Source organism: Geotrypetes seraphini, chromosome 12 (assembly GCF_902459505.1).
Source record: "Geotrypetes seraphini chromosome 12, aGeoSer1.1, whole genome shotgun sequence".
Taxonomy (NCBI): domain Eukaryota; kingdom Metazoa; phylum Chordata; class Amphibia; order Gymnophiona; family Dermophiidae; genus Geotrypetes; species Geotrypetes seraphini.
Genome location: NC_047095.1, coordinates 15,649,158 through 15,667,347, shown reverse-complemented (window position 1 = coordinate 15,667,347; position 18,190 = coordinate 15,649,158). Strand labels below are relative to the sequence as shown.

Genomic DNA, 18,190 nt, shown 5'->3' with positions numbered 1-18,190 from the left:
TGCAATTTTTTATTGCAGCTTAGTGAAAGGACCCTTTTGCAATTGAAGTGGGTGTAAGGTGTTATAGGATGTACTTACTGACTGATTCCATCCTTTTACCATATCGACCAGTGAATCATGTGGGGAGGGGTGTCTGTCATAATAAACTGTGTCAAATACATTCTGAAAATGTAAGTTATACTAACTGAACAGTTAACCTTTATTCACATAGAAACATGATGGCAGATAAAGGCCAAATGGCCCATCTAGTATGCCCATCCGCAGTAACCATTATCTCTTTCTCTCTCCGAGAGATCCCACGTGCCTATCCCAGGCCTTTTTGAATTCAGACACAGTCTCTGTCTCTACCACCTCTTCTGGGAGACTGTTCCATGCATCTACCACGCTTTCTGTAAAAAAGTATTTTCCTTAGATTACTCTATCACCTCTTAACTTCATCCTATACCCTCTCATTGCAGAGTTTCCTTTCAAATTAAAGAGACTCGACTCATGCACATTTACATTACGTAGGTATGTAAACGTCTCTATCATATCTCTCCTCTCCCGCCTTTCCACCAAAGTATACAGATTGAGATCTTAAGTCTGTCCCCATACGCCTTATGATGAAGACCACATACCATTTTAGTAGCCTTCCTATGGACCGACTCCATTCTTTTTATATCTTTTTAAAGGTGCAGTCTCAAGAATTGTATACAATATTCTAAATGAGGTCTCACCAAAGTCTTGTACATGGGCATCAATACCTCCTTTTTCCTACTAGACATACCTCTCCCTATGCAACCTAGCATCCTTCTAGCTTTCGCCGTCAACTTTTCAACCTGTTTGGTCACCTTAAGACCTTAAAAAAAAATCTTATATTGTAGATTGGTAAGATTCCTTTGTTAAATCCATGTTGGTTTTGCCCCATTAAGCCATGTCTTGCTAAAGTCCAGTAATTTTACTTTCCAGAAGAGCTTCTATTCAATTTCTCCTCAAGCAACATCCATCTTACTAGTCTGAAATTTCCCAGATCAACCTATATAAATAAATAACCTTGAATAATATAATTCATTTTAATGTTGAACTTATAGTTTACTAGTAAAAGATCTACAGTTTCACTCTGAGCTGAATACTATGTGGTCCTTGTGTAAGTTTGATCTATTACATCATCTCAACTTGGTGTTATATTTTAATTGCTGTTAATCTCTATTATGATCATCAAAACATGTTTCCACTGTGAGTATCTCTCTTGACTTCCTTCTCCATAAAGTTCAAAGCAAAAAAATTAGTTTCTCTTCTATGGCCTTGTCCTCCCAGAATGCCTCTTTCACGCCTAGCTCCAACATACTTCTTCCCAGGCTTCTTGCTTTAACTATACTTTAGAAAGTTTTTTGCCTTGTGCAAGCTTTTAACATCTTCAACTGTCCCTTTTTAATGTTTTTAATCCCCTCGTTTTATCATATAGCCCTTTTTCCAAAGTTAAAAGCTACTGTTGTAGTTTTCCTTAATATCAGCTGGACCTTTTGAAATCATTACACAGTATCAGCATATTACAAACAGCTGAAGAATGAGTACAGGAGGAGAGCCTTCTAGCGGGGTTGCCTCAGTATATGAACATGCCTTTTTATTTTCTCTCTCCCTCCCCCAAAATAATGCAAGCTATAAAGTATATTCAGAGAACAAAAAAAAAGGCAATTTGAAAAATGGACCGAGAGAGAGGCATAGGAATGGTTTTAGCTGGGAGGTACTCTTGCATTTCAAAGCTCTGCATTTTATGTAATATATGATGCATTTGATGATGCAGATTTTGGATTGAAAGATTTTGGGCAGGCTGGAAAGATTTTCTTTTTTTTTTTCTTCATTTGTAACCAGATCATGTTGTGATTTTTAGAAACGAAAAGCGAGGTGAAGGTTATATCGTCGTGGACCCTGTTTTGCGTGTTGGAGCCGATAACCATGTGCTTCATTTGGACTGCATTACTCTTCAGACTTTCCTTTCCAAGTGTCTGGGACCGTTTGATGAGTGGGAAAGCAGACTTAGGGTTTCAAAAGAATCAGGTAATCTGTGAAACAAGAGGAAAAGAGTGGCTTCCTTGGCAGAACTTATTTATGAGGTAAACTGTTTAAGCTGGGCCCCAAAAAATTTTCTTCCTCACCAATTATGGAACACCAAGAGTAAATTATTTCATTTAAAGGTCTGATTACTTGCCTGATTCACTAAAAAGTCTATTCTGTGATCTACATTTAGGAGGTAATAGTGCACTTGGTTGATGGAATAGTAGCACTTGCTCACATTCTTAGCACTAATATTTGGTATTTGTTTTCTGTGTGATAGGGTGTAGTAGATAATTACAATACAAATTTCCTTTTGTATGTTCTTATAAATACATTTTCAATACAATACAATGTAGTTAGAAAAGGTTTGCCTGCCTCGGAGCAGGTTTAACTTTGGTGGAGGTGATTTTATAAAGGTGTACAAGTTATCTTTTATCTTTGAACAGGACAAGCAATGTAATGAAATCATTTTCATAATTCCCAGGTGCTTTTTTATGGATAGAAAGTCTGGAGCTACTCAAGATCGTAGAAAGCCTTTTTTTTTTTAGCTTATAGACAAGAAACACTAACCCCCTTCTACTAACACATAGCGCGGGTTTTGGCACCGGCAGTGACGGTAACTGCTCCGACGCCCATAGAATTCCTATGAGTGTCAGAGCAGTTACCGCCGCTGCTGGCGCTAAAACCTGCGCTACGCGTTGGTAAAGGAGGGGGTAAATCCTGGAGCATCTTTTAAGTTGGTTTTAACCATGTAAATATCTGGTATGGTTGGATGGGACCAAATACGTATTTTTTGCTCCTGAACAATTGAAAGCCTTTCTGGATTTAAAGAAGATGACTAGTTGATGATTGAAGAATTACTGAAGCTGTGTGCTAAGGCTTTGTTTATTATATTTTTTCTTATTTAGATCTCCTTATCTTAATTATGCCTTACTTTCCTCCTTATTGTCGTCCAAGGAAGATTAGGATTTTTTTTCCCTATGATTAGAAAGTGATTTTTTGAAGTACTCGGTTCTTTTTCTGTTTTGCTGTAACAAGTGGATACTTGTAGTGTGTAGATCTAAGATATGTTTAAATATATATATATATATATATATATATATATATATATATATATATATATATTTCTAAAAATGCATGTTAGAAACATAGAAACATAGAAAAAAGCAGCAGAAAAGGGCTATAGCCCACCAAGTCTGCCCATTCCAAGTATCCCCCCCCCCTGAATTTACTCCCTTAAAGATCCCACGTGAGTATCCCATTTTTTCTTAAAATCCGTCACGCTGCTGGCCTTTATCACCTGGAGTGGGAGTCTGTTCCAATGATCCACTACTCTTTCGGTGAAGAAGTACTTCCTGGAGTCGCCATGAAACTTCCCTCCCCTGATTTTCAGCGGATGCCCTCTGGTGGTCGAGGGTCCCATGAGCCAGAAGATATCATCTTCTGACTCGATGCGTCCCGTGATGTACTTATATGTTTCAATCATATATCTCCCCGTTCTCTTCTTTCCTCAAGTGAGTACAGCTGCAATTTTTTTAATCTTTCTTCATACGTGAGATCCTTGAGCCCCAAGACCATCCTGGTGGCCGTTCGCTGAACCGACTCGATCCTCAGCACGTCCTTTCGGTAGTGTGGTCTCCAAAACTGAACACAGTACTCCAAGTGAGGCCTCACTATGGCTCTGTTAACCTTTTTATAAGCTAGACTGAACTTGTGGCTTATCTGCCGTCACCACCCAGGTTTCTTTGTACAAAATTACCCTCCCTATTTTCAGAAGACTTACTCTGGGCTCCTTTTTATTTACCAGTTTGCTTTTATGTAACATGATAAATCTATAATTTTTTTTGTGCTTTTGCTAAATCTCCAGGTATGTACATTTAACTGAAGAACTTTTTTATTCTTAAATCATTTTTTCAGGTTACAATATGATCCATTTCACTCCGCTGCAAACTCTCGGCCTTTCTAGATCATGCTATTCGCTAGCAGATCAACTGGAACTGAACCCAGATTTCTCGAGACCAGGAAAGAAGTATGGCTGGGATGATGTGGGAAAACTGGTGGAAAAAATGAAAAAGGAATGGAATGTGCTTTCTATAACGGATGTAGTTTACAATCATACTGGTAAGTTGGTTTAGTTAGAAACGAATGGCTAACTTCAGTTTTTGTGATGTCATCATTAAAGGTAGTCTGATTTTTATTTTTTTATTTTTTCCCCCAGCTGTTGCAAAAAACAACTTTATGAAAAATATAATTTCTTTGCCTGGCCTTTTAACCCAGATTTTCTTGGCAGTTTTTAATTGTTTAGTATTGCCCAAGGAAAGAATGGCACCAATATAAGCATTGTAAATTGGATTCTTATTTATGTTTTTATCTTTGTAATTATGTTGCTTGCTGTTACCTGCTTTGAGGAGTACTCTAAAGACTCCTTTTACAAAGCCATTTTAGAGGTTTCTACCATGGGCCAGCGAGGTAAATGCTCTGATGCTGTCAGAAATTCTATGAGCTTTGGAGCATTTACCTCGCCGGCCCGTGGTAGAAACCTCAATCACAGCTTTCTAAAAGCCAGTGAAAGTATGGAAAGCTAATTTAGTTATAAAGACATCCTCCTCCTACTGTATATACTCGAATATAAACCGAGGTAACCTTTTCCCCCCAAAAAAGAGGAAAAAAGGTTGAATCGAATATAAACTGGGGGAGGGGGATATTCAAGTACAGTGCCTTGCTTTGCCTTGCCCTGCCAGGTTCTTCACCCCATTCCCCCTCCCTCGCTGCTCTGCACTACGCCCTCCCTCCCTACCAGATTCTGTACCCTGTTCCCCCTCCTCCCAATGCCTTGCAGACCTGCCATAAGTCCTGGTGGTCCAGCGGTGGGCTGGGACAGGAGGGATCCCTCCTGCCTCCTTTTCCAGCCGATTCTAAGACTTTTTACCTCCCTTCCAACTCCCCCACATACCTTTAGAATCCCTGGTAGTCCAGTGGTGAACCGCAGCAGGAGTGACCTTCCTTCGCTCCTACCTATGCAAAGCCACTAGCTGATTGGCTGCTGTAAGTTCTCATGATACCCTGAGAACTTGCGGCAGCCAATCGGCTAGCGACTTTGCACAGGCAGGAGCAGTTGCTCCTTCCTCAGTTCACCACTGGACCAGCAGGGATTCTAAAGATATACTGGGGAGGTAAGAGGGAGGTAAAAATCCTTAGAATCGGCTGGGACAGAAGGCAGAAAGGATCCATGCTCTTCTGGCCCACCGCTGGACCACCAGGGATTTAAAAGGTGCACTGGGGGGGAAGGGAGGCAAAAGTTATTAGAGTCAGCTGGGACAGGAGATGGAAGGGATCTCTCCTGTCTTGGCCCACCAGGTCTCACAGCAGGCCGAGCAGAGGCCTCCAACAGGTTCAGGAGGGGGATGGGTCAGCGCTGACCTGAATATAAACCGAGATCCCCATTTTGGGGCCATTTTTTGGGCCCAAAAATCTCAGTTTATATTTGAGTATATATGATACTACTTTTCTATAGCGCTGCCAGAAGTACGCAGCGCTGTACATTAAACATGTAAGAAGCAATCCTTGCTCGTTAGAGTTTACAATCTAATCAAAACAGACAAATAGGGGTTAGGGAATTTTGCAGAGGGAATGGTAAAACAGATACTGGTACGTTACAAGTAAGAGTTAGGAGTTAAAAGCAGCCTCGAAAAAGTGGGCTTTTAGGCTGTATTTGAAAACTGCCAGAGACAGAGCTTGACATAGTGATTCAGGCAATTTGTTCAGGCATATGGTACAGCAAGATAGAAGGGATGGAGTCTGGAGTTGGCAGTAGAGGAGAAGGGTACAGATAATACACCTGATGAACAGAGTTCCCAGGGTGAAGTATAGAAAGAGATACTGAGAAACTGCCCAGCGAATGCACTTGTAAGTCTATAAGAGAGGTTTAAACTGTATATGGAAATAGATAGGAAGCTAATGAAGTGACTTGAGAAGAGGGGTAATGTAAACATAGAGACACTGGTAAAATATAAGTCGTGCAGCAGAATTTTGGATTGAAGGGGAGAAAGAGAGTTGAGTGGAACATCTGTGAGAAGCAAGTTGCAGTAATCTAGGATAAGGGTTTTGGTGGTGTGCTCAGAAAGGAAAGGTTGGAGTTCTCATGCCAAACACTTCAGAAAGATAATAAGGCATAGAAACAGCTGACAGGCCATCTTCTGATCAAGGAGAAGAAATAGACATCCTATGGAAGGAAAACCCAATAGAGTGCATCGGTATGCTGCAGCCTATACCTAGAAGTATTTTTACAATTATTAATTGCATTCTGTAAACATTAGATGTTCCTCTGGGGCCCAATCCTATAGTACGTGTGGAATGTATTCATTTTATGGCACCTGTAGCAAGATGTGTGCCTTGTTGCAGTATGATCCTTTATAGAGGGCATAGGGGTCCTCAGTTTATGTAGAACAGTGTAGTGCTCCATCTTTTCAAAAGCTCTAGCAAAAACTGCAAAAATTAAAGGCATTTTCATAGGTAATGAAGTGCTATCATCCCTACCACCCTCAGGAACTTGGAGGAAGAAGAGCTTTCCAGCCCTGATATTGTTCAGTTTTATTAATAACATATCTGCAACCTGTATCTTCAGTTCTGAATTATTATGTTGGCCATGGATAGTTATTACAGCTAGTACATGATTAGATTTAAGAGAAGCAGTTTGTGAGAGAGAACTATGTACTTACCTACCTAAGATAGAGGAATACCAAGGAGGAAGATGAGACTATTCTGGATATGGAGTGAGATCTCATAGGCATTTATGCTCTGTGGCTGACACTTGGATGTATTCTTAGCAGCATGGACAGAATAACTGGCAGACTGGATGAGTGGACTGGTATTTTCTACCACCATCTATTTTGAGGGCAATTTTCAGATGCCCTGTACCTGTGTGAGAGCTGTCATACCCAGCTAAAAGTGTACATGAAATTTCACAGTGTGTTCACTAGGACCAGTTTAGATCAGAAAAGGGAAATAATTTGTGGAAATTACAAAAATGCAGAAATTAACCACAGAAAAAGTAAGTGTGAATGTCTGATAATGTGCAAATAGGCTTGTATTTTCCCTTTAAAGATTGGTGCAAAAGACCTTAGGTGAAATGTACTTGCTGACTTTGTAGCAATGTGTGGGCAGTTTTGAAAATGGCTTCTTGTTTTATAGTTCATTGTTTCTACGGTGCCGATCGTCCTTTTAGTGTCAGCAAAGGGCTTGTGTAACTTGATAGTGGGAAAGAATTTTGTACAGTGTGGTCAGTGATGTAAGATTTCCATTCTTGCTAATTTCTCAGTTCACTCTGAGCTACTTCATAAGTAGAAAAAGCAGAAATTTGCTTGAAAAGATAAAGGGGCGTACTTACTGAAGGGACATAAAACAATGATTTTTTTTTTTTTAACACACAGTAAAACTAACAAAACTGTAAAATCTGATAAGAAAGGTTAGTACAATTCTGTGGTAATGATATTACTACTACTTATCATTTCTATACTGCTGAAAGACGTACATAGCACTGTACATTCATTATGCAATAGATGGTCCCAACTGTGAGGATGGCAGGCCCTATCCCTGGCTCACCATCCTTAGTGTCTTTAAACGATAGACAGATGCTGCACCAAGCAACCACAGAACAACAAAACAAGACAGAAATCATTCGTGGTCATGAGGCAATTTTGAAAATTCTTCGACAAAAAACAATTCCAGCTCATGGTCCAGTCCCTAGTCCTAGGTCTCCTTGACTACTGCTACATCCTCTATCTCCCCTGCCCCACAACAATGATAAAACAACTACAAACAGTACAAAACACAGCGCTGAGACTAATCTATTCATTAAGAAAACACGACCACATCACCGAGGCATACCTCAACTCACACTGGCTCCCAATTCAAGCAAGAATACTATTTAAATTCTACTGTCTATTACTTAAATCCATAAATGGTGACAGCCCATGGTGACAACCGCCTAATCCAAACTACCACAACCAGACACAGGAGAACCAAGACACCATTCACATACCCTCCAATCAGAGACATCAAACGGGAAAAAACTGTACGATGGCCTTCTAGCCACACAGGCAGCAAAACTAGACCACCAATTCTCTAATCTACTAATCGTGACCCCAGACTACAAAACTTTCAGAAAAGAAATAAAAACCCTGCTATTCAAGAAATCCATGAAGACTAACTAACACCGTATGAAACATTTCAATCCTCTGAAGCAACCTGCTCTACTCTGTAACACCTCTGGACATGTCCAGAAATCCTCTTCTGTAATCCGCCTTGAATCGCAAGGTAATGGAGGAATAGAAATCACTAATATAATGTAATATGCTCCTTCCCCAGCATCCCTTCTCAAAATTAAGGTTCAAAAATAAAAACTGAGCCACCATCCAGCCCTTCTGTAGGGCAAATGGTGAGGTAGCAATACCCCCTCTCCTTGTGCCTATCTTCATCCCTTGACAAAAAGCAAACATAATCCCCCAGTACCTCCGTCTTCCCCACATAACTTGTTTATGTCCCAGAATGGCTATGTTGTAAAATGGTACCTTCCGACTCTTAACAGTATGTCAAAACATTGTACTACTTATCACTTATGTAGCGCTGAAAGACGTATGCAGTGCTGTACATCATCCCAGGAAAAGCAGGCAGCATATTCTTGACTGATGGGTGACGGCACCGACGGAGCCCCGGTACGGACAATTTTAGAGTGATTGCACTCTAAGAAATTTAGAAAGTTCTAGCTAGGCCGCACCGCGCATGTGCGAGTGCCTTCCCGCCCGACAGAGGCGCGCGGTCCCCAGTTTCTTAGTTTCCGCGGAGCTAAGAAGACACGTGTTCCAACTGCTGTTGGAAAATTTTTTTCAAATTTTTTCTCGCTTTCCCGCTCGCGCGATATTTTCTTGTCGTGATTTATTCACCTTATTGTTTTCTTTCTTAAAAAAAAAAAAAAAGAAGTCCATTTTTTTCGACTTTTTTCCGGTCGGCCCCGGCGGGGCCTGTTGGCACCATCGAAGCCTCGGGCTTCGATTTTGCTATGGCCGTTTTTCCCTTCATGCCCCCTTCACCGGGTTTTAAGAAGTGTCAGCGGTGTGCACGTCCTATTTCTCTTTCTGACCCGCACAAGTGGTGCCTTCAGTGTCTGGGTCCGGACCATAGGGCAGAAATGTGCACCCGCTGCAGTTCTCTCCAAAAGAGAACTCTAAAGAATCGCCAAATTCAACAGCGGATTCTTTTCGGTGCCGCCATGGAAGTTCCCCCGGCATCGACACCGACATCTTCTTCCAAATCGGCACCGGTGACTTTGACACCGCAAGATCCATCCCCGGTGTCGCACCCTATGGGTAAGCCGGCTAAAAAGCCATCCCCTACTGTCCTTGGCCCGCCAGTCGAACAAGCAGTGAGCCAAGTCCTGCAGACTGCGCGCCGGCCCCACAAACGCTCCGCTCCTATTGAAGTCACTGCCTCTTCATCGGCATCGACTTCTCCGGAGCGTCGAGCTGCACTGCAGGTACCGAGCAAGGAAAAAGCGGTACCGGTGCCATCGGGACCGTCTTTGGATGAGAGAATAGCATCCATCCTTCAGGTCCAGCTTAAGGAGCAGTTACAACACTTGCTCCCGGCTCTGCTGACTCCGAGCCTTCCAGTGTCGGTACCTACTGAGCCTTCGGTGCCGATTGTCGAACAGCCTGTTTTATCGGCATCGACGTTGTCGGCACCGCAAAAATCTGTTTCTATGCCTGTTCTCTTGGCGGAACCGAAGTCTCTTCGACGCACTGCTTACTCGACTTCGGAACCGGTACCGTTCTCTGACACCCGTAAACCCGTACCGATTTACCAGACCTCATGGACACCGTACCGGGTGATTGTACAGCGGTACCGCTGTACAATCACCCGGTACGGTGTCCATGAGGTCTGGTAAATCGGTACGCAAAACCAAGCACACCGAACCTTCTACCCCACTTTCTCAGGGCCGTCTTTCATCGGTACGGGACCCTGATTTGTGGGATGATTCTGATGACCCCCTCGGTACCGAGGCAGATTATTCCTCGGAGGAGGATGTTACATCGGTGCAAGATCCTGCTGGTAAGCCAGAGCACTCGTCCTTCACCAAGTTTCTTAAGGAGATGTCGGACACCCTTTCCATTCCTCTAGAGTCTGACTCTAAAAAATCCAAAGCATTTCTTGATGCTTTGGATTTTGACCAGCTTCCGAAAGAATTTTTGAAGTTACCCCTCCATGATATCTTGAGGGAAACTTTTTACAAAAATTTGGAAACTCCTCTCACCGTTCCAGGAGCCCCTAGGAAGCTGGAATCGCTTTACAAAGTGATTCCTATTCCAGGGTTTGACAAACCCCAGCTGCCCCATGAATCTCTGCTGGTGGAGTCCACCCTCAAGAAATCGGCAGGCTCTAGTGTTTATGCCTCTGTCCCTCCTGGCAGAGAGGGGAAGGCCATGGATAAATTTGGTAAAAGACTTTACCAAAATGCAATGCTGGCCAATCGTTCAGGTAATTATGTGTTTCACTTTTCTTTTTACCTGAAACATTTGATCCAGCAAGTCTCTTCTTTTCAAAAGTATCTTCCTGACCGTAAGCTTCCTGCATTCCAACAATGCACTTCCAGTCTCCTGCAACTCAGGAAGTTTATGGTCCGGTCCATCTATGATATTTTTGAACTCACATCCCGAGCCACGGCTATGTCTGTAGCGATGAGACATTTGGCATGGCTCAGAGTCTCCGACCTTGATGTGAACCACCAGGACCGCCTTGCCAATGCTCCCTGCCTGGGTGATGAGCTCTTTGGAGAATCTATGGATACCACCACTCAAAAGCTCTCTGCCCATGAGACGAGGTGGGATACCTTGCTGAAAAATAAAAAGAAGCCTCCTCCTCCTCGTCCATTTAGACAGCAGCCATCATATCAGAGGCGGTTTTCTGCTCGGCCAGTTCAACCTCAACCTCCACAACCTCGGAGGCAGCGGCAACAGCACCAACAAGCACGTCAGCAACAGCCGCCTACCATAAAGCCTGTCACTCAGACTAAGCCGACTCAGCCCTTTTGACTCCCTTCTCCTGGGCATTGCCAGTCTCCCTCCCTCCTGTCCTCTTCCACAGCCCATAGGAGGTCGATTAACCATTTTTCACTCTCGATGGGAGGTCATCACCACCGACCAGTGGGTGCTCTCGATCATAGCCCATGGTTACTCCCTCAATTTTCAGACTCCTCCACCGTTAAGCCTGCCAAAAGAGTCTGCTTCCAACAAGTCTCAGTCCCTCCTTCTCGCTCAAGAGGTTCAATCCCTCCTTCTTCTCAATGCCATCGAAGAAGTTCCTCAAGATCAGCGAGGTCAGGGATTTTACTCCAGGTACTTTTTAGTTCCCAAAAAGACCGGAGACCTCAGACCCATCTTAGATCTCAGAGATCTCAACAAATGTTTGGTCAAGGAGAAGTTCAAAATTCTCTCTCTTGCCACCCTCTACCCTCTTCTCGCTCAGGGCGACTGTCTATGCTCCCTCGATCTCAAAGAGGCTTACACACATATTCCTATCCATCTGACGTCCAGGCAATATCTGCGCTTTCTCATCAATCCACATCATTATCAGTACAAGGTGCTACCCTTTGGCCTGGCCTCCTCTCCCAGGGTATTCACCAAATGTCTGATTGTGGTAGCGGCCTATCTCCGCTCTCACAACTTTCAAGTCTTCCCTCATCTGGACGACTGGTTGATCAAAGCTCATTCCCCTCAGGCGGTTCTGCTTGCCACCAATCAGACTATTCACTTCCTTCGACTGTTAGGGTTCGAAATCAATCTACCCAAGTCTCACCTCATTCCGACCCAACGACTTCAATTTATTGGAGCTGTTCTGGACACTGTTCTGATTAGGGCGTTTCTTCCATCCAACCGCCTTCACGCCATCCTCCATCTCTGTCAACAGGTGTTTCAACAGATTACCATCTCTGCGAATCACATGATGGTGCTATTGGGGCACATGGCTTCGACAGTACATGTCACCCCCTTTGCACATCTCCACCTGCGTACTCCTCAATGGACCTTAGCGAACCAATGGTCCCAGGCGACGGATCCTTGTTCACAACACATATCTGTGATCTCGTCTCTTCGACAGTCACTTCTTTGGTGGTTGACATCTTCAAATCTATCCAGAGGTCTGCTGTTCCATCTACCTCCGCACCAACTAGTCATCACCACAGATTCCTCCCCCTACGCCTGGAGAGCTCACTTGAACGAGTTCCAAACTCAGGGGTTTTGGATTGCCCAGGAAAAGAAACACCACATCAATGTCCTGGAACTCCAAGCGATGTTTTATGCCCTCAAGGCGTTTCAACATCTTCTCTTTCCTCAAGTACTACTCATTTGCACAGACAATCAAGTTGCAATGTACTACATCAACAAACAGGGAGGAACAGGCTCTCGCCTGTTGTGTCAGGAAGCCCAACGGATTTGGTCTTGGGCGACAGCTCGTCACTTATTCCTGAAGGGAACAGCCGGGAACAGAATTCCTTAGCGGACAATCTCAGCAGAATTCTCCAACCTCACGAATGGACTCTCGATCCCTCGACTCTTCAGTCCATTTTCGCTCAATGGGGCACTCCTCAAATGGACCTTTTTGCAGCTCCCCACAACCATCAGCTGCCCCTGTTTTGCTCCAGACTCTCCTCTCCTCACCGTCTGGCGCCCGATGCATTTCTCCTGGATTGGACCAGTCTCTTCCTATATGCATTTCCCCCTCTACCGCTCATGCTGCGGACATTGTTCAAGCTCAAAAGAGAACAAGTCACCATGATTCTCATCGCTCCACGGTGGCCCAGGCAACATTGGTTCTCCCTTCTACTTCAACTCAGTTCCAGGGAACCCATACCTCTTCCACTGTTTCCTTCTCTGCTTACTCAGCATCAACAGTCCCTTCTGCATCCCAACCTGCAGTCTCTGCACCTGACAGCTTGGTTTCTCTCGGGCTGACTTCGGCTCATTCTCTCCTTTCTCAGCCTGTCCGTTCTATCATTGATGCTTCCAGGAAACCGGCCACTCTTCAGTGTTATCAACAGAAGTGGTCTCGGTTTTCTTCCTGGTGCCTCTTACATCACCATAATCCCATGTCTCTAGCAGTGGGACTGGTGTTGGACTATCTTCTTTCCTTGTCTGACTCTGGCCTTAAATCTACTTCTATCAGAGTTCATCTTAGTGCCATTGCTGCTTTTCATGAGCCGGTTCATGGAAAACCCCTCTCGGCTCATCCTTTAGTTTCTAGATTTATAAGGGGCCTTTTCAACGTGAAACCACCTCTCAAGCCCCCTCCTGTGGTTTGGGATCTCAATGTGGTTCTTTCCGCTTTAATGAAGCCTCCTTTTGAACCTTTGGCCACAGCACATTTCAAATTTCTCACTTGGAAAGTGGTCTTCCTCATAGCTCTCACTTCTGCCAGGAGGGTCAGTGAGTTGCATGCACTAGTGGCTGATCCACCTTTCACTGTTTTTCACCATGATAAGGTGGTTCTACGTACACATCCAAAGTTTCTCCCTAAGGTTGTGTCTGACTTTCATCTTAATCAGTCCATCGTCCTACCTGTTTTTTTTCCAAAGCCTCATTTTCATCCAGGTGAACAGGCTTTGCATACCTTGGACTGTAAACGTGCTCTGGCTTACTATCTTGAACGCACCAAACCTCACAGATCATCTCCTCAACTGTTTTTGTCATTTGATCCTAACAAATTGGGTCATCCTGTATCTAAACGCACCCTATCCAATTGGCTTGCTGCTTGCGTTTCATTTTGTTATGCTCAGTCGGGCCTGACACTGGAAGGTTCTGTCACGGGCCACAAGGTTAGAGCTATGGCAGCGTCTGTAGCTTTCCTCCGTTCAACTTCCATTGAGGAAATCTGCAAGGCTGCTACTTGGTCCTCAGTTCATACTTTCACATCGCATTATTGTCTGGATGCATTCTCCAGATGGGATGGACACTTCGGCCAATCTGTTTTACAAAATTTGTTTTCTTAATGGCCAACCTTCCCTCCATCCCTCTTTTTGTTAGCTTGGAGGTCACCCATCAGTCAAGAATATGCTGCCTGCTTGTCCAGGGATAAAGCACAGTTACTTACCGTAACAGGTGTTATCCAGGGACAGCAGGCAGATATTCTTGTGTCCCACCCACCTCCCCGGGTTGGCTTCTTAGCTGGCTTATCTTAACTAGGGACTGCGCGCCTCTGTTGGGCGGGAAGGCACTCGCGCACGCACGGTGCGGCCTAGCTAGAACTTTCTAAAGTTCTTAGAGTGCAATCACTCTAAAATTGTCCGTACCGGGGCTCCGTCGGTGCCATCACCCATCAGTCAAGAATATCTGCCTGCTGTCCCTGGATAACACCTGTTACGGTAAGTAACTGTGCTTTTTGACATTTATAGACAGTCCCTGCTTGGGAGAGCTTACAATCTAACTTGGACAGACAAGACATGACATAGAGGGTAGGGGATGCAGAAGCCAAGGTGAGAGAAGTTAGGAGTCGAAAGCACTCTCAAAGAGGTGAGCTTTTATCTTGGCCTTGAACACTGCCTGAGATGGAGTCCGCTGAAGGGATTTACATAACATACATATAACATAGTAGATGACGGCAGATAAAGACACGAATGGTCCATCCAGTCTGCCCTACCTGATTCAATTTAAATTTTTAAAAAATCTTTCTTCTTCTTAGCTATTGGGCAGCTTGTTCCAAGCATACAGTGCAGCAAGGCAGAAGGGACAGAATCTGGAGTTGCCAGTTGAAGAGAAGGGCACAGATAGAAGGGATTTATTTACCAGTTGAGCGGAGCTCACGGGGGGGGGGGGGGGGGAGGGGGAGATAAGTGAAGAGAGATAGTGAAGGGCAGCTGAGCAAGTGCATTTGTAGATCAGTAAGAGGAGTTTGAATTGTATTCAGAGATCATTCTACCATATAAGGATGGTATTTGGCAAACTGAGACCTAGGGTTCAGGCACTGCTATTTTGCAACATGGCAGTGCTGGTGCAGGGGTTAGTGGGGTTTGCACCTGCCCCCTATGGAATTCCCAGCTCTAGGGATTCCTGGGACATTGCGTTCACATTTGGGCAGGGCTACACATGTAGGGCAGTGCTTTCATTGGAGTGGGGGAGGTATTATCTCACTTTTTATCTCTTACTAGAGCTGAAATGAATATTTGTTGCACCACTTCTAGTCCACCAATGATTTAAGGGCCTCGGTGTAGGGGAGTCTTCTGACATAGAAAGGGGTACCACTGGCCCACTAGGATGGTTCATCTTAATATTGGGAAAGGCACTGGGTAGGGAGGGGGTATTTTTTTTTCTAATGCTTTTTGTCGTAGGGAGCCAATAACTTCCCCAAGGACTAACTACATCTTAACGTGTAATATTTTAACATGCATTAAAGGGGTAAATGCAAGCTGTAATGCATAGTAATGAGCTACTTTGCCTACTTTTGCCTGTGAAGGAACTCATTATTTTACTGCATATTGCATTTGATTAGTTAATGTGGTTTAATGTGCATTAGTAATGAGGTATGTTAATTGCCACAAAATCTTCATTTAATACTACTTTGTTTTCAATGCTTTGAGACTTTATTTACTATGTTTTATCCAGTATATCTGCTTGCTGGCATTGATATTAACAAGACATGTATTGCATTAGAAAATAAAATATTTCATTTTTCAGGCAGTGAAAACCTTCATTTAAGGAAGACTGCTTCTGTTTTCTGTTTGCCTCTTATGAGTGGGTTGCTTTTAATTTTTATTTTGGCTGTGCTCCATGCTGCAAAGGTCAAACCTTCGGTGGAGAGTAGCATCTTGCATTTCATTACCGAACGCTAAATGGACTTGAGGTATCCCATGTCATAGGGCAGTTCCCAGTAAGAAGCAGCTTTTCCTATTTGGAGAAACAGTAGAAGCAGCTTTTCCTATGTGGAGAAACAGCATTTTCTGTGTCTCCTGTCTTCTGTATCTTCCCTAGGCTTTACTCTGTTTCCTGGAGGGTACTGATGGTGAAGCACTGTGCTGAGAGGACATGGCACAGGAAGGCAGCACTGTTTCCGTGGTATTGCTGCCACTACTGCTAGTCACATATAAAGTGCCACAGGACATGCTCAGCTCTGTATGCTCAACTACACGTGAGACAGTCGCTTCTTCAGGGAGCTTACGGTCTAATCAAGATAACACAATTTAATTGTAAAAGTGATTACGGTAAATGAAAAAGGTCATGATCAAGGGAAACTAGGAATCAACTTTTTTTTTCTGAAATATCTCTTCAGATGTCTGGTTAAATCAGTGGGGGTTATTTATCCTTTATTCCCTAGTTATTACATTTTTTTTGTTGTTGTTGCAAAAAAATTGTTGATTTCCAGTTACTTCCACTCTAGCTTTGGCAGCTAATGAGAGTTGCTAAAATTGGTGCATAGCTCTGCTTGCCTTATGTTAGAGCCTTAGAGGCTCATTTTGAAAGGTTTCTATGGTACTTTGTATGTCTAGGTGCTTTCAAAATGAGCCTCTTAGCTGCTTTTTGTTGCCTCAATGGGCACTCCTCAGTTTTAACCTCCTCCTCTCTATCTTTGCTGGAACTTAAGAATAGCCTTACTTGGTTAGACCAGTGGTCCATCTAGCCCAGTATCCTGTCCTCACAGTGGCCAATCTAAGTCAATATTTTCACTCAAATACCGCGCACCCATGTAAAACGCGCACACGGGTATAGCGCGCGGGAAACTGTAATTTATATAAATAAATTTTTATATACCGCGCACACCCGTATACCGCGCATGCCGCCCCGACTCTCCTCTGGCCACCCCGACTCTCCTTTCGCCCGCCCCGACTCTCCTCTCCCCCTTGAAGTCCTGTCCCCACCCTGAAAGCCTGATGCCCCCCCGACGTCCGATTCACCCTCCCCCCCCGCAGGACCGCTCGCACCCTCACCCCGAAGGACCGCTCGTACGCACTCGCACTCGCACCCCCACCCCGAAGGACCGCTCGCACCCTCACAGCCTCCCGACCCCCCCATCATCATGTAGAAGCTCCTACCGTTGTCCTGCTTCTTCTTCTTGGCGGTCCCGCCCTTCTGTGAGCCCTGCGTCTGCGCTACTTCCTCTTCCGGTGGTCCCGCCCTTTCTCTGACGTCAGAGAAAGGGCGGGACCGCTGTAAGAGGAAGCAGCGCAGACGCAGGGCTCACAGAAGGGCCGGGACCGCCAAGAGGAAGCAGCAGGACAACGGTAGGAGCTTCTACATGATGGGGGGGAGTCGGGAGGCTATGGGGGTGCGAGCGGTCCTTCGGGGTGGGGGTGCAAGTGCGAGTGCGTGTGAGCGGTCCTTCGGGGTGGGGGTGCGAGCGGTCTGTGGGGGGATGAATCGGACGTCGGGGGGGGGGGGAACTATGTAAATAAAAGTCGTAAAACGCGCATGGTTATGCACGGTTTGTAAAATCGTGTATAACGCGCGCGTTATATGCGTGAAAATACGGTACATGGCAAACCTCCCAAAAGTAGTAAGATTCCATGCTACTGATCCAGGGCAAGCAGTGGCTTGCTCCCATGTCTGTCTCAATAACAGACTATGGAGCCTATTACTTTTTCTCTTTTTTTTCTTCTTTAGTTAAAAATGTGGCTTTGAAATTAGTTACTGGAAAAAGTAAACAAGATTATGTCACTCCTCTTTTGATTGAAGAGCATTGGTTACCTGTTTATTATTGGGTGCAGTTTAAGTTGATGTTTTTTAATTTTTGCTTAGGAGAGGTTGCTTTTTAAGTTGCTGAAGCATTATTGTCTGTCCTTATTATTGCATTCAAGTCAAGAACATCTTTTGGAAATTCCAAAATTATATGAGGCAAAATTAAATTGGACACAAAAGCAGCATTTTTTTTGTGTGTGTGAAATTCGAAACGTTTTTGCCTCAGTTTAAAGTCCTTGAAAACTTACTTACTTCAGCATGCTTTTGGAGTACAGTTATAGGTTTTATGTAGTATGAATTCGTATGTCTTTGCTTGAGGATTGTCTATGGGGAGGCACTTGGGATGGGTTTTCTTCTTTATGATGGAGTTCTTTTCTATTTTTTTTTATTGTGAATCGCTTTATTTGCTTTTGGTGAGTAAGTGGTATATCAAATAAATAAAA

The 18,190-nt window shown here is 44.1% G+C and overlaps 1 protein-coding gene across 6 annotated transcripts in view; it reads left to right on the top strand.

Annotated features, from left to right (window-relative positions):
* AGL (amylo-alpha-1, 6-glucosidase, 4-alpha-glucanotransferase) overlaps positions 1 to 18,190 on the top strand; it is a 161,033-nt gene that overhangs the window by 19,719 nt on the left and 123,124 nt on the right. For all 6 annotated transcript variants that reach the window (XM_033916342.1, XM_033916343.1, XM_033916340.1 and 3 more), the window contains exons 4-5: positions 1,871 to 2,037; positions 3,952 to 4,155. In XM_033916342.1, the coding sequence (XP_033772233.1) occupies positions 1,871 to 2,037; positions 3,952 to 4,155 (371 nt within the window). The remainder of the gene's footprint in view (positions 1 to 1,870; positions 2,038 to 3,951; positions 4,156 to 18,190) is intronic.